At 42.8% G+C, this 23005-nt stretch overlaps 1 protein-coding gene across 5 annotated transcripts in view; it reads right to left on the bottom strand.

Moving 5' to 3' along the window:
- LOC122542211 (transportin-3-like) overlaps nucleotides 1-23005 on the bottom strand; it is a 61134-nt gene that overhangs the window by 7863 nt on the left and 30266 nt on the right. For 4 of the 5 annotated variants that reach the window (XM_043679706.1, XM_043679705.1, XM_043679703.1 and 1 more), the window contains 11 exons: nucleotides 20916-21107; nucleotides 18635-18726; nucleotides 17090-17166; nucleotides 16422-16482; nucleotides 15360-15500; nucleotides 14428-14544; nucleotides 13160-13254; nucleotides 6163-6319; nucleotides 4834-5001; nucleotides 2868-2980; nucleotides 928-1016 (listed from right to left, as the gene is read on the bottom strand). In XM_043679706.1, coding sequence (XP_043535641.1) covers nucleotides 956-1016; nucleotides 2868-2980; nucleotides 4834-5001; nucleotides 6163-6319; nucleotides 13160-13254; nucleotides 14428-14544; nucleotides 15360-15500; nucleotides 16422-16482; nucleotides 17090-17166; nucleotides 18635-18726; nucleotides 20916-21107 — 1274 coding nt within the window. In that variant the 3' untranslated portion in view covers nucleotides 928-955. Of the gene's footprint in view, nucleotides 1-927; nucleotides 1017-2867; nucleotides 2981-4833; nucleotides 5002-6162; nucleotides 6320-9390; nucleotides 9476-13159; nucleotides 13255-14427; nucleotides 14545-15359; nucleotides 15501-16421; nucleotides 16483-17089; nucleotides 17167-18634; nucleotides 18727-20915; nucleotides 21108-23005 lie in introns of those variants that run through there. The other variant, XM_043679707.1, reaches the window with a different exon arrangement.

Below are 23005 nucleotides of genomic sequence, written 5' to 3'. Positions count from 1 at the left end.
CCAAAAACATATAATCAAGAAAGAACCCACTGTACTCACTAATACAGCCTCTCTCTTGCATAGACTTAAAAAAAACAATTACTTATCTGATTCTGTGCTGTGAACTTCGCCCAACAGTTCCTCCAAGATTAGTTGTGAATTTCACTGTTTGTTAATTTTCCCAGATGCACTCCGATGTCAAGCGATACACGAATTCAAACAGCAAAGGCAGTAACTGTGCAGGTTCTCTCTCTCTCTCTCTGTCTCCTGCACTGTCCTCACCATGTGCTTCCTTTGTTTGCCCTTCTCCCTTTTAAACTGCTGTTGTTTTGACTTTTTTTTCCCAAAGTTCCAAAACAATGCAACAGCATATAAAACAGTAATTGCTGCTCCTGGAATTCGAGGAAATCACCTTCATCACCTCAAAAAAAGGGGCAGCTCTTACAGCCAGAAATTTTTCCCATCCTCCATCTTGGATTACCCAGAATCTTAATCTTTCTGAAAATTACTTTACATCCACGCTCTTGGTTAACAACTAATCAGGAACAGATCCACCCTTTCCTCATTATTTAGGGCCCCTCAATTTTGTTCAACATGACTATACTTGAAAAAAAATAATTCCTGCTGGTTTGGAGACCAGACACAGTACCTTGCTGCTCGACCCAGCTGGCGAAATACATTACGAGAGAGCTCAGGATCAGCTCTGGTGCCAGTGAAGCTTCAAGGCTTCAAACTCAGGCTGTTAGCAGCCAAGGTGATTCCCGAAGCCACAAAGCAGTATGAGGAAGCAGAATATAAATGTCCTTGCTCAGCTGACCCCCAAGTATTAGACACTGCAAGCCCACATCATTTCATCACTCATGATGTGAGAGAATGTGTGCACCCATGGGTAGTTTCTACAGGCCAGACTAGCGAAACACAATTGCAGGCCTTGGGAAAGATACTTACATCATACTTCCTTGGTGACTTGATGGTGTTACCTGTAGAACCCAGAGAATTCCATCAGGGACCAACCTATCATTGTAGCATCTTCAGCGCTGCAGGGAGAAAGATGGGTATTATTTGATATTGAAAAAAATTCCTTCTCTGAAACTCAATTGCTGAAACTTTTACATTGCATTTATACAATACCTTTAAACGTTACAAAATACAGCCATGCATTATGTCAAAGACAACTGGATATTCTACAGTACTGATGGTGCAGTGGTAGTGTCCCTATCTCTAGGTCAGAAGATTTGGTTTTAAGTCATCGCCCTCCAACCACAGAGACATGTTACAATGTATCCTAACAGACCGATTAAGAAAAAGACTGCATGTTGTGAAAACATAGAAATTAGCAGTAGGAGTAGGCTATTTGGTCCTTTGAGCCTATTCCACCATATCTTATGAGCAGGGCTGATCATCCAGCTCAGTCTGGAGGAAAGACTGCGTGCTGGTATAAAACATTAACCCAGGTGTAGATCAGGTGAACCGAGTGGCATGCTTAAGCTGGACATTTGGTATTCTTTTTTAAAAGGAAGGATTTTCAAGCAAAAAGAAAGACTTGCATTTATTTACTGCCTTTGCTTACCAAAGTCTATTATGGCCTGTTCGGTACTTTGAAGTCAAAACATCATAAAATTGTTACGGTTCAGTGGGAGGCCTTTTGGCCTATTGAATTTCCATTGGTTCTGGAGATGCAATTCATTTGGTGCCTTTCTCTTGTTCCTCTCTGTAACTCTGGACATTCCTCAGTTTCAAATAACGGTGTGGTGAAGGCTGGTTTAGTGGAATCACTCAAAACAGAGACACTCAGGCAGTGCATTCCTGACGTTAACCCTGGGTGTGAGAAGATGATTTTTTCCCATGCCACTTTGCTTCTTTTACCAATTCCTTGAGGTTTGTGTCAACTTTGATCCTTCCACTATTGGGCAGAGTTTTTTCCCTATCTGCTCTGTCCAGACCCCCCCCCCATATGACTTGGAATAACTGTCAGGTCTGTCAACCTTTGCTTCTCCAAGGCAAGCAGTCTCAACTTCTCCAATTGACCTAAGTTTCATCGCTGGAACTACTTCAGTGAATCTTTGCTCTACTGTAAAACCTTCAAATGCCAAGCATCATTATTGTCGCAATATAGGAAATTTGGTGGCCAATTTTGCACTGTAAACTCTCAGTAATTTGAAAATGGCCAGATAATCTATCTGTAATGATACTTTGGTGAGAAATATTGGTCAGGACACCAGACATAACACCCTGTTTGTCTTTGCAGCAGTTCTTTTCCTTCCTTGTGAGGCGGAAATAGGGCCTCATTTTGCTGTCTCATTCAAAAGACAGCATCGCTGACATCGCAGTACCTTCTTAACACTGTAGTGATATGTTACCCCATTATAAGATCTTCCACGTCGCTATGTTCGGTATTTCACCACTGGTGACGTATTGAATCCAGCACCCCTCAGTTATAACTCAGCCACGTGCTAAATAAACTCAAGTTAGTCCACTGGGAGCCATGGTGATACATGCAAAAGCACTGCTAAGCCCACTTCACGATTAGCTTGCTATATTGGTGTACCTTTGAATAAGCTTCTAAATCAGATTTTCAGACAGGTTATAAATTACCTCATTGCTTTGTTTAAAGATCGGTGACTATTCCTGGTGCCCTGACCAACATTTATCCAGCAGTCATCACTATAACAGATTTATTTGTCATACTGCTTTTGAGACATCAGTGGATACAAATTGGTTGCTGCATTTTCCTACATTACAACAAAAACAGCATTTAATAATCTTTGGCATGCATGGATGGTGCGGAACTTATATGTTGGTTTCTTCCTATCAACTGTGGGATCGGAGAGACAATAACATCACGGCTCTTATCTAATTTGTGACTGGTTAGGAGCACCTGCACTTACCACATGACCTGTTTATGGAATTCCGTCATCTGTTTCTCTGTCGCTGTAATAGCCCCAGCCGAAAGCTCCTTTGGGAGGGCTTTGAGAGCGTCTTCCAGCCACCCACAGAATGTCTAATTTCATAAATACAGAAAACAAAACAGGCTATTGACACCCTGACGGGCACTCAGAGGGATATGCGTAAATAGTATTGCAGATAGGCTACACAGGAACTTGTAATGTTTTGGCTGAATGTATGTAGCAGTTCCAAGTCTATAGTCACTAGGCACATGATATAAACTCAAACTGCTGCAGCAAACCCGTGGCAAACAGCTGAACATCAATACTGGCCATCCCAACCCAAACTGGCTAGAAAATGGGAGTGAGAGAGTTACCTGCCTGCTCACTAGACGCTGTGCCCACACCAGCATGGTGTCCAACAGCAACCTGCTAGTGGTTGACAGAAACATAAATCGTGCAGTTCAGAGTGAAACCCTTCTGAGCCTTCCATTTTGTGAGGTCAACCATCTGAACCATTTCTTTTATTTATTGCAGGCCACACACAATGTTAGTCAACTGTCTAACAGTTCTGCAACATTCATAACATGTGTAGTAACATCGGCAGGCTACTCAAACCAAGCATGTTCCTCTGTTCAATTAGATCATGGCCCAAAGTACATCTCAAACCCACCTACCATCTTGATTCTGTACCCATCACCTTGCCATACCTAATCCAGCAGGCTTTTTGACTCTCCTTCACTCCCACAAGTGATACAGCATGTGATGGAGATCAGGAGAAGCCCTTTGAAAGACAAGGGCAAGAGATGCATGGGACCACCGCCAGCTCCAAGTTCCCCACAATCCAGACTTGGAACAGAGGTTCACCGTGGCTGGGTCCAAATCCTGAAACTCTCTCCTTTTCAGCACTACATGGACTACAGACCCACCACTACCTACTCTGAGGCAATTAGAAATGGGCAATAAATGCTCATACGGACAACGTCATCCACATTTCACGAAACAACTTGTTAGAAATTGCTTTGTCACAAAAACGAATAGCATTGTTGTCGCTGGACCTGCTTTTAATGTGAATAATCAATGCACTAAGAGAGAAGATGTGAGAAAGAGCCTGATTTTAACTTTGTTTAGTTGAATATGCTTTGAGCAAGTTATGTTTGGGCCTAAAGGGAATGTTTGCAAGAGAAAGATAGATGTGGGGAGAGACGTTCATTATCACAATTTTCAATCCCAGGCCCAGGGGTGAATTCAATCTCTAATTTATGGGTTGAGTCAGCTTCTTGTACAAAAAGAATGAAAATAAGCAAATGCTGGAAACGTTCCCCATCATGTACACAGGTTAACCTTACAGCATCTGCAATATTTCAAGTGCAAGCAGAAAATGCTGAAAACACTCATGGCCAGACAGCATCTGCATTTCTGTCCCCACAGATGTTATAGTTCTCCTTCAGATGTTGAGACCCACTGTACATTTCCAATATTTAGGATTCTTTTCCTCTCTCTGTAAACCACCCACTTCAGTCTTTGTGGATATAATTTCAATTCTTCCCCTTTAGCCAGCCTGGGCCTTTCACAAATCTTTCAGACCCATCTCTCAAACACACCAGCGTTTGTTAGATTACTTGAAACTGACAACCTGCTGCCTCTGGCACCACACCCAAGTGAGTCGAGTTCGTATGACACCATTTGTAGGACATTTAAATGCACAGAGCCTCACACCTTGGCCTGTCTTGTCCTGTCATCCATATGTATGTATTTGCAACAAGTCACATCAGATAGCCATCAATGGGGAGAATTTGGCCCAATTTTTCCCTTGTCCTGCAGCTAAAACAACACTGAGAATGGTGAGTGCAAACTGTGTACCTTATTATTGAGCAAAAACAGTGTGTTGCCACCAAGCCTTCAGGAGCAGCCAGGAAAACTTAAGCAGGCATTACGTGAATTACACTAATTGGCTCCCGCTACACACCTTCCGGTCAAAAATGCGGAGTTCCCACATGACGTCAGCCACGTTACCAAGCATGCTTGGTACAAGGTAGAAGCAGCACGCCTGTACAAGCTGCGCAACAAGCAGTGCTCCGCTCTCCCCGAGAAATCTATGGACCAAGTTCTTCCGGAGCTCAAAATCTTCTTTGTGCTACAATGTGACAACAGGTACAAAGTTACCACATGATCTAAATGGAGCTTTGGTGGACATTTGGCTGTACTTAGGTAAAGCCAGAGGGCAGCAATACAATACTTTCAATGCAATACATTGTGCTGCTGACATGCACCAAGGTGTAACCTGAGTCATACCTTGAAGGCCACAGGCTTTAATTATTATAAATAGGAACACCAATGTCATCAACAACTTGCATTGAGATAGTGCAGTTAACATAGAAAAACAATGCAATGGTCAAACTATATTTGACACTAAGTCACACAAGCAGATCTTGTGACACAAGGAGCGATGTGAAGGTGGGTTGGGAAGAGAGAAGAAGTTTAGTGATTAGCGATATCAAAAAGAAAGTAGAAAATGACAATTTCTTTCCTCCCTGTTATTAAAAGCAAACTTGCCGTTTTATAGCTTCCAGCTTTGCAAAGTCCTTCACAGCTAATAAATCATTGCCAGCAGCACAGTGGTTAGCACTACTGCCTCACAGCGCCAGGGACCCGGGTTCAATTCCCACCTCGGGCAACTGTCTGTGTGGAGTTTGCACATTCTCCCCGTGTCTGCATGGGTTTCCTCCGGGTGCTCCAGTTTCCTCCCACAATTCAAAGATGTGCAGGTTAGGTGAATTGGCCATGCTAAATTGCCCATTGTTAGGTGGATTAGTCAGGGGTAAGTATAGGGGGGGGTTGGTTTCTCTTCAGGTCGGTGTGGACTTGTTGGGCCGAAGGGCCTGTTTCCACACTGTAGGTAATCTAATCTAATCCAATCTAAAGCTAAGGATCAGTTCCTTGCACACTGCAAATTCCCACAATCAACAAAATAAATGATCAGCTAAATCGGTTTTTGGTGGTCAAAAAAAAACCAAATAACTGTGGATGCTGGAAATCTGAAACAAAAACGGAGATAGCCGGAGAATCTCAGCAAATCCGGCAGCGGCTGGAACGAGAAAGCTGAGTCAACATTTTAGGTCGGGTGACTGTTCTTCTGACTTTCCACTGGACTTGAAACGTGGACTCCGCTTTCTCTCCACAGCTCCTGCCAGACTTCCTGAGATTCTCCAATTATTTCTGCTTTTTGTTTCAGCTACCACAGACTGTCCTTTGAAACTGCGTTCGCCTGTGCCTTCGGGTGCACATTCAGACCCACCTTATTGATTGTTGCCACATGAACCAGATCCTGCAGGAATTTCATCACACTGGAGTTGGCATCTCGGTGGTTCAGCGTTGTTGCTGTCAATGCACATCGAATGATTAAGGACATCACTGGGCTTTGGATCAAAACAACTGGACTTCGCTGAATGAATCTGCAGAGAAAAACATCAATTTTGGCAACTATTTTACATGTTATTAGTTCTCTGCATATTCTTCATTTCTGTATTGGAGGTGGAAATTACCTTGCAGCCTAGCTTGAAGGATGGCGCTTAAATTATGTCATACATTTCTACGGAGCATATCAGCAGGTGGATGAATTGTAGAGGTCATCATAGGGTGGCATGCTCCTGCTCAATGTCTTCTCCATTAGATCAGAATTAGATTAGGCCATTCATCCCATCAAGTCTGTTCCATCATTCAATGAGATCATGGCTGATTTGATAAATTGCCAAGTCCACTTTCCTACCTCTTTCCCCATATGCCTCAATTTCTTATTGATTAAAATTCTATTTCAGCCTTGAATATATTTAACAACCCAACCAAAACAGTTCCCTGCGATGAAGAATTCCACAGATTCACTACTCTCAGGAGAAGAAGCTCCTCCTTAACTCTGCCTTAAATGGTGATCCCTTATTCTGAAGTTAGGCCCTTTGGTCCCAGACTCCCCTATAAGGGAGAAAAACCCTTTCCTAAAAATCTTGTACGTTTCAATAAGGTCACCTCAAATTCTACTAAACTCCCAAGGCCTGATGTACTCAACCTTGCCTCATAAGACAGTCCCTCCATACCCAGGATCAGCTTAGTAAACTTTCTCAGGACTGCCTCCAATATACCTTTCCTCAGAATAGGGGGCCAAGATTGTCAACAGTTTTCCAACTGTGGTCTGACTAATGCCTTTTATCGTTTTGTCAAAACTGCCCCTTTTTTTATTCAAATCCTTCTCATACAATAAAGAAGGAGCCTTGGCTGATCTTTCATTGTCTTAGCCCAACAAAACCATGGGCAAATGAAGTGACCTACAGCCATTTTCATGGTGACCAAATAAATTAGTATAGACCAGGGGTTGAGTGCAGGATCTAATGGCCTACACAGCACAGTACCATTCTGGGTAGCAGATTTAATATATAAACCATAAATGAAGCTATACACCATTAATTTCATTAGCCATTAACTTAAATCTGAGAGTAAAGTAAATTTTCACTGGGATTGTGGCAAAATTAATCAACTTTAACAAGCCGAAGTCCATAAGCTCAAGGTAATGCAAAGCTTAGTTGCCCACATCTTGACCTGCAGAAAGCCTCAGTCCTCCACTGCCTCTGTACTCACGGACCGAGAGGGGCTCTTGCTCAAGTAACACCTTACTTTATGAACTTTGGTTTCAAACCCCTCCAACACCTCACGCTCTCTAATTCTCACTACTATCACATGCCCAACCAAATAACTTCATGACTGGCAGTGAGCCTTCAGTTGTCTCAGTCCCAAACTCCAGACTACCCCCTGGAATTCTAGTTTATATTCAGAAGGACTTTAATGTTGATTTTATTTTCTATTTATTCTCTGAAGATAATGCTTAACTTCTTCAACTTTGTTTCTTTGACTATTTTGTACCCAAGTTAGTGCTGTGTGCGGCAACATTACACGCTTTCCACTGTACTCCTTCAGTACTTGAATACACGTGACAATAAAATCTAAATCAATAAGATTCCAACCCACACCTCTGTCCTAGTCCACCTTGCTATCCTCCTTAAAGATATTCCTTAAAATTTACATGTCTGATCAATCCCTCGGTCAGTGAAACTACAATCTCATTGGGTTTGGTGTCACACTTTGCTTTCTCATGCTCTTGTGAAGCACCTTGGGACAGTTCATTATGTCAAAGGCTGTAGATCAATACAAGTCCTTACCGAATTTGTTGAACATCTTATTAGCAGCTCTTCAGCATGTCACTGTGCTGGGCCTGGGGTGGACTAGGTTTGATTTTTAGCTTTGAGGATCACATTATATCACAGCGGTGCAGTGCAGAGGACAGGACAAATCCAACAAAGATCTACAATCATATCAAGATAACACTCTCTCCACTGAAAAGTCTATGCCGTGGGCATTCACGCAAGTAAGGATTGTGGTTTCACTGAGAAGGTGGCATAGTGGCCAAATGATCTGGATTTAAACAGTGTTCACATGAGGTACAGTAGAGTGTTGTCACTTGAAGTGCAGATCTCTGGACTCAACATTTTGAGTACAAGTGGAGAATTTTGGAGTTGCTCACTGCTTCAAAGCAACAAAGCCAAAAGACAGAATATTAAGTACTAAGTCAATGGGCAAAAATAATTTGGAAGTGCCAGATTCAATCAATTTACTAATTCTACATGCAAGTATTATAAATTTCCGAAATATATTGCAATGTATACAACTAGATAGTTCAGTCATAGCCAAGAGTTAAGAATACTCAATGAAATTACAGGCATCCTTTCAGAAATCGTTCCATATGCATCAGTAAATTAACATCAAATAAATTTAGCTTCTTCAGTGACCCATGATCCCACAGAGGCCAACACTTGAGACTTTCCCAGCAACATACACCTCCTGGGAAAGCAAGAAGTTTGCTACTGTGATGGACGAACTCTCTCAATTATTATTTTTAGAAGGTAAATACTTGGGAGGCAACAGATGTCAATGTGGGAATTTATTTGTGATTATTTGGATGGAAAGTTGTTATTCTCATCCTTGCTCCCTGACCCCTGGTCCATCCGGGTGAACCACTTTGAGATGCAGGAGATCAGAGCACGGGAAGGAAGCTACTTGTATAAATGACTGACATTATCAGATTCAAGGAATACGTTAAAGTGCAAGATTAAAAAAAATACACAAACTAAACAGCCCACAGAGAAGCGCCAAATCGTAGAATCCCTACAGTGCAGAAACAGGCCAATTGGCCCAACAAGCCTACACTGACCCTTGGAAGTGTATCCCACCCAGACCCATTCCTCTACCTTACTACTCTACATTTCCCCTGACTAATGCACCTGACGTACACATCCCTGAACACCATGGGTAACTTTAGCATGGCCAATTCACCTAACGTGCACATCTTTGGACTGTGGGAGGAAACCGGGAGCACCCAGAGGGAACCGACGCAGACACAGGAAGAATGTGCAAACTCCACACAGACATTCGCCTGAAGATGGAATCAAACCTGGGTCGCTGGCGCTGCGAGGCAGCAGTCTGGAGACAGACATGTTGCTGAAGCCTTTTCATCTTGCATTTATCAGGACAAATATTATAATACCAAATTTCATAATTTTCTTTTCCTGAAATGAGTGAAAATGAAAATCTTCAGGAACAGATTTCTTTTCAGTAATGTTAAAGTATTGTTTTCAATAAATATTTTCTCCCAAGGTACATGGGGATAGTGTGAGAAAATGGTGTTGAAGCATAAGATCAGCTAAGATCTCAGTTAGTGGCTGAAGGGGTCGAAAGGCTAAACACAAAGATATGAATTGGAAGCAGGAAGAAGTTGCTTGGACCCCTGAGCCTGTTCTGATACTCAATATGATTGTGGCTTATCTGCAAAATCTGTCAGGTAGATCAAAGCATGCTCTCTTCAAAGGTACTCTACAAATTTCTGAATTCCATCGCCCAGGAAGCCAAGGACAGCAAGCATATGGGAATATCATTCCTGATGAAGAGCTCCGGCCTGAAACGTCGATTATCCTACTCCTCGGATGCTGCCTGACCTGCTGTGCTTTTCCAGCTCTGATCTCCAGCACCTGCAGGGCTCCATATGGTAATATCTGCACATCCAGATTCCTCCAAAATGCATAAAACACTCCAACTTGGAAAGGTATCTCTGCTTCTTCATCACTAAAATCCTCAAGGATTTTTAGGATAACTGGGAGAAAATATTGGTCCTGGCCTCCCTACGACATGGCCACAAAACAGACAACACAAAATGTCTGCACTTAGCCACTGAGCCTACCCACAATGCCTCAAATTGGCTAAACCAGCCACCCGAGACACCACATATACTTCAGGACATGAGTCATCCAGCCCAAGACCAGATTAACTGATAATGAGCCTCTCACTCCACTATAGCCCAGCACCTCTGATGTCCTTAGGGCACAGCTGCTCCTACCCCACTAGGAATCAAGCCCCCACAAAGGGTACCCAGACAAGGAGGCACCAAAGGTACTTCACTTGCCCCCTCAACAATACGAATTGACACAAAGATGAAACCCACTAACACCTACTCCAGCCAAGGACCAGAATCTCCTGAGTCAATTAAGAAACTCATTGCCAGAGACCGGACACTTGAATTTTTTCAATGAATGAAGTTTATTTCTCTTTTTTTATACAACTCACACCATTGTCTCATACCTCACCCTTCATTGTTGTAAGGGTATAAAACTTCACTGTATTCTCTGTTCGGGGAAGAAGCAGTGGTTCCTTCTGAACGGCCTGTCAGTGACTGTTTCAGTGGGGTCAAGTCTCTTCCGCAATGTTTGTTAAATAAATCCTTGTCAGTTCTCAGTCCGATCTGTGCGTTTGTGATCTCTGATTAATTGGGCTAAATTCTCTGACAATAACTAGCGCAGGAGGCTCCTTCCCACAAGGACAGTAGTGGCTCACAAGAAGTGTTCACCACAAACTTTACAAAGAAAATTCAGTTTACAGTGTAAGCGTCAGCCTTGCCAGCGATGCTTACACCCAGTAATCATCTTCTACAAAAAGTGACAAACCATTTAGTGGCAGACTCCTGTGGCTTCACTTTCTTACACTGCTCTCACGCCTTTTCTGGAACTGGAACCCAATGTGAACACTAAATGACCTACTGAACCTAGTCTCAGTAACAACTTGCCTCTCTTCTTCAGGCCTACTGGTTGTAATATGGGTTTCTCTGCAGTTTAGTTGTACATGGATTGAGAATTTCACTCTTCCATTAATACGTGGTCTACAATGTTGTAGTCGTTACAAGAACTTGGCTGAGAGAAGGGCAGGATTGGCAGCTGAATGTTCCAGGGTTTCGAAGTTTCAGGTGTGATAGAGAGGGATGTAAAAGGGGTGGAGGAGTTACATTACTGATTAAGGAGAATGTCACAGCTGGATTAAGGAGGACATCTTGGAGGGTGCACCCAACGAGGCACAATGGTAAATTTAAGATTAACAAAGGGTGCAATCACTATGATGGGGTTATACCAAAGGCCTCCCAATAGCCAATGGGAATTAGAGGAACAGATAAGTAAGCTGAAATTGGTGGAGTTGTGAATAGTGAGAAATGATATGAAAGGGTGCACAATATAGATCTGCTGGAAAGTTGGGCAGAGAAATGGTAGATGGAGTTTAATCCGGCCAAGTGCGAAGTGATGCATTTTGGGAGGTTAAATGCAAGAGGAAGGTGTACGGTAAATCGACATAACCACAGCAGCACCGAGGGATCCAAAGCTCACAAGTGGATGAGGAGGCAAAGAAAGCATACGGCATGCTTTCTTTCATCGGTCAGGGTGTTGAAGAGAAAAGTTGGCATGTCATTTTGCAACGGTAAAAGACTTTGGTTATGTCACATTTGGAGAGGAAGCACAAGAGGTTTACCATGATGGTGCCTGGATTGGAGTGAATTAGCTATAGAGAGAGGCTGGACAATTTTGGACTGCTTTCACTAGAGTGTCAGAGTCTGAGGGATGACCTGATAGAAGTGCATAGAATTATGAGAAGCATGGATAAGGTGAATAGTTAGAGTCTTTTTCCTGGGGTGGAAATGTCAAATACTTAGGAGGCCATAGCTTTAAGGTGAGAGGGGGAAAGTTTAAACACGATATGCAAGGGAAGTTGTTTTGTTTTTGTTTTACAGAGGGTAGCAGGTGCATGGAATGTGCTGCCAGAGGAGATGGTGGAAGCAGATACGATTGCAACATTTAACAGGTATTTAGACAGACACATGAACAGGCAGGGAACAGAGGGAAATGGATGATGTGTTGGCAGATGGGATTAATTGGAATAGCATCATGGGATTAATTGGAATAGCATCATACCTCAGCAGAGACATGGTGGGCCGAAGGGCTTGTTCCTGTGCTGCAATGTTCCACTACACTTTACTGAATACACCTGACACAGTAAGGGACAATTACAGGAATCTATTCACACATTTATCATCTGATGCTACCAAATACTCATAAGCCTAAAGATCCTGTGGAGCAGTAGTAGTGTCCTATCTGTGCCAGATGCTCTGAGATTGAGTTCCACCTTAGGATTTGATCGCTAAAGGCGGTGCACTCATTACAGTCACATTATCAGTCATTATCAGTTGGGAAGTCGTTTCAATATGCTTATGTCAGGCACGAACAGCAGAGAGTTTCCTGGTCAGCCAGAATCATGTTGTAGTTGCAATAGACACCCCGTGTTAAAAAGACTCTATGAGCAAAGTCTTGCCAGGAGTACAAGAACATAAATCAGAGTAGGCCCCTCCAAACATGCAGATCATGACTAACCCCAAGCATCAATTCCACCTTTGGTCTTAGTGTCACCCTCACTCCAACAGCTTACATGCAAACATACATGTATACATTTTCCCAAATTCAAAAACATAAGGTCATTTATTTGTTACTGTGCACGGCACGGTGGCTCAGTGGTTAGCCTCACAGCACCAGAGTCCTGGGTTCAATTCCAGCCTTGGGCGACTGTCTGTGTGGAGTTTGCACATTCTCCCAGTGTCGGCATGGGCTTCCGCTGGGTGCTCCAGTTTCCTCCCACAGTCCAAAGATGTGCAGGTTAGGTGAATTGGCCATGCTGAATAGTGTTAGTGTTAGGTGCATTAGTCAGAGTGAAATGGGTCTGGGTGGGTTACTCTCCGGAGGGTCGGTGTGGACTTGTTGGGCTGAAGGGCCTGTTTCCACACTGTAGGGAATCTATTCTAACCAACCATTATAAGGTAACTAGCAATTGACAAATACATGAAAGTGGAACATTGCTTTATTTCTGTGAGTGAAGCTAACTTTTACCTCGTTGCCAAGCGAAAAAGGTCATCCACAGTGTCAGGATGATTCTGGAAACCTCGAGGTTGTTCGAGCAGCCGAAATGTTGGTCCACAAAATGCCTGAAAGAAAGAATTGCAACAAAATATTTGATATTCATTTAAATAATGACCATATTAACAACACACAGCACCATCCATGGATAAACACATACAGAGTAGACAGACCAGTGAATCCTAGTCAGAGCTGAATGTGGTGGCTCAGTGGTTAGCACTGCTGCTTCACAGCGCTAGGGACCCAGGTTAGATTCCAGCCTCGGGCGACTGTCTGTGTGGAGTTTGCACATTCTTCCCGTGTCTGCGTGGATTTCTTCCGGGTGCTCTGGTTTCCTCCCATTGTCCAAAGATGTGCAGGTAGATGGATTAGGCCATGCTAATTAGCCCATAGTGTCCAGGGATGTGCAGGCTAGGTCGATTTGCTGTGGGAAATGCATGGTTACGAGGAGAGCATGGGGGTAAGTGGGTCTAGGTGAAATGCTCTTCAAAGGGTCAGTGTGGACCTGATGGGTCGAATGGCCTGCTTCCACACTGAGGGATTCGATGAAACCCGGATGCGATGGTTAACTTCAATGCCCTTGAACTAGGGCGGGGTGAGAAAAGTCAGCCAAGGACCCTGACTACTTCCAGTAATTCCTGGAGGACATCAGATTAGGTGTTGTTCAGCTGTAATGCTCCCTGCAGGAGTCTAGCTGGTTGACAGACGACGTTTGGGGTTGCCAATGACAACTTGTGCTGTAAATGGGTGTAAAGCTTTATCTACCAGGAATCAGTCAGTGATCATACAGTCATAGAGAGCTACTGACATTGAAAAATAGGAATCAGTGGGTGGTGAATGGGAAATAGTTGTATTCACTGGGAAGGATGATAATAATTTTTGGATTTTGGAACTTGAGTATCTAATTAAACAATTCCAAGATTTGAGGAACAGTGCAGCTAATAGATGACTTAATAATAACCTGTAGGGAATCAGCATATTATGGCTACTTCCTAAATGTATTAGCAACACTAAACTGTCATATATCTTTTGTGAGATGACCTTGGGTCCTCTCTTCCTCTGCTTTATTTTTACAGTCCAAACTAACAGACAGCTCTTAATTGGAATTCCATCTCTGGATCACTGAGGATTTGATTACAAAGTTGCTGACAACCAAAAGTTAGCTCAAATTGAATTAGGATCCAAGAATATATGGACATTACTTCCATTAAGGGTCTGTGCACAAAAGCCAGCAAACTAACCTGCATCATTTCGAGCAGGCCCTGCGTGCAGCTCTCCTCACTGCCATACTCATCCACCAGAATACTGCCAAGATACAGGAAACAGGAGTGTTGATGGCACTGGTACACACTCACCATCTTGTGGAGGGTAGAGGGAAGGAAGAAGACAGAGCAAGAAATGCACAAGGTAATTACAGTTCATTCGGTCACAACAACACAAAAATTTAACCTCCCATACCATATCTGAATTGTGAGCAAGCAGCCATTCAGCCCCTCCAGCCTTACACCACCATTCAAAAGAATTTGTTTGTGACCTCAAATCCACATTCCTGCCTACCTCCTGTACCCTAAGACTCCCTTTTTAAACCAAGAATCCAACTCTGCCTTAAAAAAATTCAATGATTTTGCCTTCAGCACTCTCTGAGGAAGAGAGTTCCAAAGATTCATAACTATCAGAAAAAAAGAAATTCTTAATTCCATCTTAAAATGAGACTTTTTATTCTTAAACTGTATCCAAGAAAGGGAAACATCCTTTCAGCAACTACCCTGTCAACCTCTTTAGAAACCACTCAATCAACTGAAATCAGATATAGCACCACAAACAAAGCAATATTTTTCAATTTCGCTTTAGACTTTTGGTTTTAAACTGCCTGTTCTTTTCACTTTCTTTTCTCAACCCTCTCTTTCTTGTGTCTCCTGCATTTGCAAATCAGCCAGCCCATACTTTCCTTTACAGATACCTGCAATTTACAGCACATTTATTCTTTTGCTCAACTGCCTATAGCTTCACCCTGGAATTACATTACCAAGTGCCCAAAATAGTCTGGGATTTGTAGCATGCTTCAAAGGAAGTTTGTTTTCCCCAGTGGTTCAGCAGTTATCACATCTCCCCAGTTATTTGCCCTACGCAGTGCAGAATCATAATGCAGACTGATATGGGTGCGAACACACACCTGAGACACCAAGGGCTGAATTAACATAGCGGATCCTTTACCCACGCATCTGATTGCAAAACGCAGGCACCGACAGCAACGCTCCGCCATCCTATTGTCCGCCTGGTGCCTGTACAGCGTTTCAGAAATCACTGGCCATATCTGCAATTGAAAAGATTCGATGAAATTCAGTTTAAGGAAAAAAGCTTTCATCGGGAACCACTTTCACCAATTCTCCGCCTGCAATCAAAAATTCAACTCATCTTAAAAGAACTTTGAATTACAAGTGTTGGGCAAAGTGAGAGATTTTAGACCCAATGAAATTTAGCCTGTTCCAGTCAGTACCAACTACTACCATGTGATACAGTATGTGGAAGAGTTAAACTATGTCTATTGCTCGAATGAAGTGTTCAAAATCAGATGCAGCTCAATTTATGTTATATACCTTCAGATTTGTGACATCAGGATCCCTTAAATATCCCTTGAGTCTGCCCCAAGCTCAGAAGAGCCCAGGATATTCATTGTATTTCCACCCTTATTTGTCCATCTCTACGTTCAGTGCTGAGCAAAGGGGCCATTCTATATGTTGATCCCACAACATCTGGGATTCAGCAGAAAGAGGTGACTTTTATTCGATCAATGTGATCAAATTAAAAACAAAATCTTAGAGATTAAAGTACATTGTATGGCCTTTATCTCTTTATTCCAGACTCCTTCAAGCTTTTAAACTTGGCTTTATTGGAGTAATTGCTCCAGTTGCAGGGAAGTCTGGTCCTGAGAGCAAATTAATTCATTACGAATGAACAGAATTTGATAAGAAACGAGCCCTCTTCCATTACAACCAGTGACTTAAAGCGGAGATGGGTACAAACAGGGTGAACCTGACATGAGAAAATGCTGTAAAGACGTAGCTTAATGGATTAGCATGCTAGGTGGGCCTTGTGTTCTGATGATGGCCCCCACCCAGAATATGAGCCTCTTTCAGATGCTGACTGACCTTGTGTGCATTTCCCTTTCTGTTTCAGTCTTGACAGCAGAACGTCCTTCTTTACAAACAACAAGCATTCGTTTTTGTGACCTTACCTCCTGAATGACTTTCTGGCAGGGGTGTGGCCTCCCTTCACCCACTGTTGCGTTGGTATGCCTGGCAGTGCAAGAGAAGATGGGGAGTGAGATGGCAGCGGGAGGTAGGTGCAGAGTACGTTACTTCAGAAATAAAATCAAAACACCAGAAATAGGTAAACATTACAGTTAAAAGGAAGAACCTTACATCTATATCACACCTTGCATGACCACAGAATGTTGCAAAGTCTTCTGCAAGTGAAGAAGCATTCTGAAGTATTATAATCAATTCTGTGCATAGCAACTGCACACAAAGAGCAACTTGATAATGATCAGGTCATTTTTTTTTAATGGTGTCAACTGAGAGAGAGAATGCTTGTCAGGCCGGGGGTAGGGTCATGGAAATGTTTAAGTCCATCTGAGGATAGACAGGGCCTCGGTTTTCCACCTCAGGAGAAAGACAGTGCAGCACTTTAGAGAGGGAAATCTGCTATATCTACTTAGTCTGGCCTACATGCGACTCCAGTTCCACAGCAATGTGGTTGACTCTTGACTGACCGCTGGAATGGTGCAAAAATCCTCTCCCTTCAAGGGCAATTAGTGATGGCCAACAATGCTTGGCTTGCCCAGCTGTGCCCACATCCTAAAGAATAAAAAAGTACATGGATTTCAAAAAGCAGTAGCTGTACCTGAATATTGCTGCCAGTCTGTCCAACCATACAGCTGGGTCTGCTGAGAAGCCGTTGATCTGCTCAGATGTCAGCAGCTTTAAAGGGACAAAGGTTAACATTCACTGCAGTAACAACGTAAGACACCCCACAATAACACAACTTGATCCCAAATATTCAGAAAAGAGAGGGTTAAAGGGAAGATATAGTCACCATAGTCTTACAAGACCATAGGGTTGTTCTCTCATTAGACAGAGATGACTGGTGTTGCTTTAACCGGAGAGTCACCACGCCTTTAGGTGATGGGAGAAATTGAGAAGGTGAATCCTTCATGGCAATTTCAACCAGTGTGGGAATTGACCCATGCTGTTAGCATCACTTTGTATCACAAACCAACTGTCCAGCCAACTAAGCTAACCCAAAGGAATGGCAGAACTATCATTTGTTGAAAGATTGGATGACTGGGCTTGAATACACTTGAGTTTAGAAGGCTGAGAGGAGATCTAATTGAGACGTATAAGATTATTAAAGAATTGGACCCTCTGGAGGCAGGAAGCATGTTTCCGCTGATGGGTGAGTCCAGAACCAGAGGACACAGTTTAAAAATAAGGGGTAGGCCACTTAGAACAGAGTTGAGGAGGAACTTCTAGAGAGTGGTGGATATATGGAATGCTGTGCCCCAGACGACAGTGGAGACCAAGTCTCTGGATACTTTCAAGAAAGAGATGGATACAGTTCTTAAAGATAGTGGAATCAAGGGTTATGGGGATAAGGCAGGGTTGTGGATGATCAGTCATGATCTCCATGAATAGTGGTGCTGGCTCGAAGGGCTAAATGGCCTACTCTTCACCTATTGTCTATTATCAAAGGGAGAGTTATGATGTCACCAAGAGAACTCCATCACTATACCATCATCTATGGCCAAAAATGTGGCCAATCCCAGTGTTTCTGTTCTATCTCCTTGTATTCCCTAGGTGAGCCTGAGAAGAAAGAGAAAGGATGGAGGAAAGGAGAGAAATACATTCCTACCAGATAAAAAATAAGCCCCAAAAATCCAAGAACTTGTGACAATTCCCCAGGGTAATGCAAGTGAGTTAAGTCAGTTAGGGCCAAACAGTCAATCACAATTTCTCAGAGTTATTCTGCTCCATAAAGGAGATGGAATTAATGCTCATAACATTTAAAAAGTCACTGGGACACAGCTGCATTAGTAATTTGGATGCACACGCCAATGCAACAGGGACACAAATGCAAATCCCAACAAGACTTTTGGTGAGGTTAAATTCAATTAACATCTGGAATTAAAAGCTAGTGTCAGACCATGAAACCATCAATTGTTGTAAAATCCCATCTGATTCACTACGGTTCTTTCGGGAAGGAAACCTGCCATCCTCACTGGGTCTGGCCCATGTGCGACACCAGACTCTTAGCAACAAGACTGACTCTTAAGTGAACTCCTAAAATGGCCAGGCAAGCCACTCAGTTTAAGGGCTATTTGGAATGGGCAACAAATCCACCCACATCCCATAAAAGAACATTTTAAAAAGAAATCACAACTTTCCTTACTTTTTTTAGAGCAGTGACTTGCATGGAACAAAGGCGCTGGAAGGTCTCTTCGATTTTGTCTGATGGCATCCGAGATAACACCAAGGAGGCACCTGGTGAGAATAAGAATGTTCATCACTGCACAACAGGGCAGCCGACATCATCTTCTCCGAGAACAGTATTTCACACAAATCAAAAAAACATCATGATGTAGTTCTTCTCAAGTCAGCCTTGGGTTGGTACTTTCACCAATAAAAGGCTTGATTTATTCTATGCTTTGCTTCAAGAGTCATGCTCAGCCCTCACTGGGGCTCCAGGCCGTTGGTCATTCCTCATGTGAGTAGGCCACAAACACTGTGCAGCACAGGCCGTACCAACAGGGCTCCGTGGATCAGGAATTATCAATGAACCATTAATGCTGCCTTATCGGCTAATCAGGAGCTGGAATCGGACCTGATAGTTCCCTCACCTCGCTTTCTCGTCCACGGATCTGGAGGCTAATTGGGGCAGTGCCTGGCCAAGAATTAATCACTGCAGTCCAAAGTCAAATTTGCAATCACATGGTTTAGTAATAATACACAGATATCAAGACAAACAGGCAACTAATTGTTTTAACCTCAGCTATAAATTTCAATTAATATAAAGTTGTATGTTAGAACAAGATGACTCTAATACTTAGCAATCAGGGAAGTCAGAAAATGGAGCTGGAAAGGGAAAATGAGAGGGCGGGAGGGCAAAATAAAAGTGGGATTGCAGCTTTAAGTCCAGGCTGTGGTTTATCGGATCCAAAGGGATGTGATCAATTTGGCATTAATGATCCTGTTGTTAATTTTTATCAATGTTTCACAAGGTTGGGGATATTGTTAATTTAGAAACACGTTGAACTCAAGCAAATTAATTTCCAACTTATTCAACAAAATGCTGAGGAGTTTTACTTACGGGGGCAGGGAATTCAAAAAGATGACAAATCCAAATCCCAGTCATTACCAGCATCAAGATTTTTCAAGAAACAGGCTTTTCCTCTACTTGTGAACACTCGTGCGAAAGAGGAGAACCTTGGGTTGTTAGCACATTAGCAGGGCCTCAGAGACTGAGTCACAGCAGATGGCAGTACATGGAGGGCAGCAGTAGTAACTAGGACTTTAATGAATCAAGCAAGTGAAACTTTCACAGGCAGAAACACAGCAGTTGCAACTAGAGTTTGTCTTTCTACAGCTGATCAACCCAAAGAATGCACTTTCAGTTGTACTGTTACAATGAAGCCAGGTGAAGTTTCTGTCACAGGCAATGTTACAAGCAACCCGAGATAGTCAACTGTGTGTGTCATCACGTTGTGCTACCTTACGTGGCAATTTTGCTCTATAATGTATAACATCAGCAGGGCAATCGAGTCTGGGGTCAACAATGCTACAGAAACTGAAATAGAACAGAAAATATTTAGCAAATAAACTGAGGGATTGATGACGCAGAAAATGCTGCAGACACTCAGCAAGGTGGAAAGCAACTGGAAAAGGAGAAAGCCTTAATGTTTCAGGATGATGACCAGGACTCAGTTCTGATGAAAAGCCATCAAACTGGAACACTTCTCACTCCATTAATGCTGTCTTATATGTTAAGCATTTGCCCCACATTCTAATTTTATTTCAGATTGTAGAACAAAGGAGACTGCTTGACTGGCACCCCTTCAACTAACTTCAAAAAGAATTACTCCTTCCAGCACTGATGCATAGTGGCAGCAGTGCGTATCACTGACAAAATGCACTGCTATAACTCGCCAAAACTTCTTTGACATTCAAACAGGAAATCTCAACTACCTAGAACGACAAGGTCAGTTGACGCATAACCAGCAGGAGCTCCTCCAAGCCACACACCTTCCTGACTTGGTTTAATGTCGCTGCTCCTTCATATCGTTGGGCCAGAATCCTGGAACTCCCTTTCTAATACGACTGCGAGTGCCCCTATACCCCAAGAACTGCAATGGTAGTTCTTGGGGTATAGGGGCAATGCAATGCAATGCAATGATTTGCAATGCAAATCACCTTCTCAAGATCAACTCAGGATGCGCAACAAATATTCCCAAACCTGCGATGCCCAAAGCCCATAAACCCATTATAAAACAAAATTCCAGCAGGAGCTGTATTTTGCTTTTACTTGATGGTCGTTTTAAAATAAACAGCTCTTTCGGAGACAAATGCAGCCAGCTGACATCATTCATAGCTATGCTCATATAAATTAGGATGTATCACGAATAAAACATGACTATTGCATGCTGCTCACCGCAGTAAGAGAGTTATGACTGTACCTCGCAGAAGCCCGATGGAGGAGTCGTAAGAGATGGGGAGGGCATCCAGGGATGAGGCGACCTGCAGCAGGCCTTCCATGTGTCGAGTCATCGCGTCGCTGCACATGGCGCAGATATTCTGGATTGAATTGGCAGCTGCATTCGCTAACTCCTTCTGTTTCAAACGTTGCGTTAGGAAATTAAGCACCAGTTCTGAGAAGGAAACAATAAAATGTCTTTCCAGAAATACGCTACTCTTGAATCTGCAACTACAATCTTCAACAACTTTAAACGGAGGGGTTTTAGATTTAAAAATATGAGATGCACCTCACAGCATAACAATGAGACAGAATCAGTGAAGTCCTATATTCAGCTTATGCTATGTGCTGTGGTAAATCAGAGAAGTCAGGTTTTGCAAAATGTCTCAAATGTCACTGGACTGTGGGAAACAATAGGGGATAGAGAAAGAGATAATGCGCAACTTATATGGTACATTATCCCTTCTCTTGGGATACCCTCAAGTGCGTCACATACAATTAATTGCTGGAAATTATAACTTATTTTGTAAGCAAATCTAGCAGCAGTTAGGCAGAGAAGCAGCAAGAGGACTGACAGGTTTATTCTGTTACTTTTAGGATTGAAGGAAGATTGATACAAAGCATTTTGAGAAAATCCCACAGCCAAGGATTCACTCAGAAGGTTTACCAAACTAATTTGAGGACTGGGGAGGTTTCCTTACAAGGAAAGGTTGGCTAGGATGACCAGACTAGGCTTGCATCTGCTAGGATAGGACTGGAGAGGAAAGGATGTTTCCCCTTGTGGCAGAATCTTGAACAAGGATCACTGTTTAAAACTACGTAGCCACTCATTTAAGACAATTTTTTTTTCAGTCTTTGGAATTTTTGCTAAAAATGATTAGATTGGATTCCCTATAATGTGGATACAGGTCCTTCAGCCCAACAAGTCCACACCAACCCTCCGAACAGAAATCCACCCCCTCTGACTAATGCACCTAACAATTATGGACAATTTACCATGGCCAATTCACCTGACCTGCACATCTTTGGAATGTAAGAGGAAACCAGAGCACCCGGAGGAAACCCACCCAGACACTGGGAGTATGTGCAAACTCCACACAGACAGTTGCCCGAGGCTGGAATTGAACCTGGGACCCTGGCGCTGTGAGGCAACAGTGCTAACCACTGAGCCACCGTGCTGGTAGAAACAGAGTTTTTGAATCTTTTTAAGACCAAGATAGACACATTCTTGGTGAGTAAGGGGTGACAGATTATTGGGGGGGCAGGTGAGTGTGTGGAGCTGAGGTTGCAATCAAATCAGTTCTACTGAAGGGTGGAGAAGAGGCAAGTGGCTGATTGGCTTACTCCTGCACCTAACTCATCTACTCGTACGTTGTAGTCCTGGTTCTCCCTGGGAATCAAATGTAAATATTACGTGATGGGAGGACTATGTCTGGCTGTTGGCAACAGAACAATCTAACTAAGGACGTCAATTGACCTAAATGACTGCCTCAAGCATTCAAGAATAATTTGCCTTTAGAGACTTCTGTCAAGATTAGTAAAACCAGCGCTGTAACAGACCATATTAAAATGAATATTGGTGAAGTTCAAAATTCTGACCAATATACTCATTTAATTCATCTTGAAATTTTAATTGTTTCAGCCAAAGGCATTAATCTTAACCGGGACACCGTTCAATGGGCATCGGTCACTCGAAAGTGCCTTGATCTTTCTTCATGAATGAAATAGCCAGTGAGCTATTTCACCATATTGGACATTGGGAAGAGAGTTTGAAAGAAACAAAGTTAAACTCAACATAAATCTCAAATGCATCTAATTTCAGTGACCTGAAAAGAAAACTATGGCCAATTTCCCTCAAACTAGGAACGTCAAGAACAACTGTAACATTCACCAATTATCTGTGCTAACTCAGCACAATTCAGTCACTGAAAATGGGATTTCCTGGTTTTCATGGCTCAGTTATTCGCTCGCTGCCTTTATCAGATCACTTGGGAATGACCTGAGGAACACAATACCATTGGCCCAAAGATTGGAGGGTTTGAGCTAGAGGGAGAGTCTGATTAGGCTGGGGCT

Source organism: Chiloscyllium plagiosum, chromosome 39 (genome assembly GCF_004010195.1).
Source record: "Chiloscyllium plagiosum isolate BGI_BamShark_2017 chromosome 39, ASM401019v2, whole genome shotgun sequence".
Lineage (NCBI taxonomy): Eukaryota > Metazoa > Chordata > Chondrichthyes > Orectolobiformes > Hemiscylliidae > Chiloscyllium > Chiloscyllium plagiosum.
Note: the sequence above shows the minus strand (reverse complement) of the source record. Positions and strands in the feature narration are given on the sequence as shown.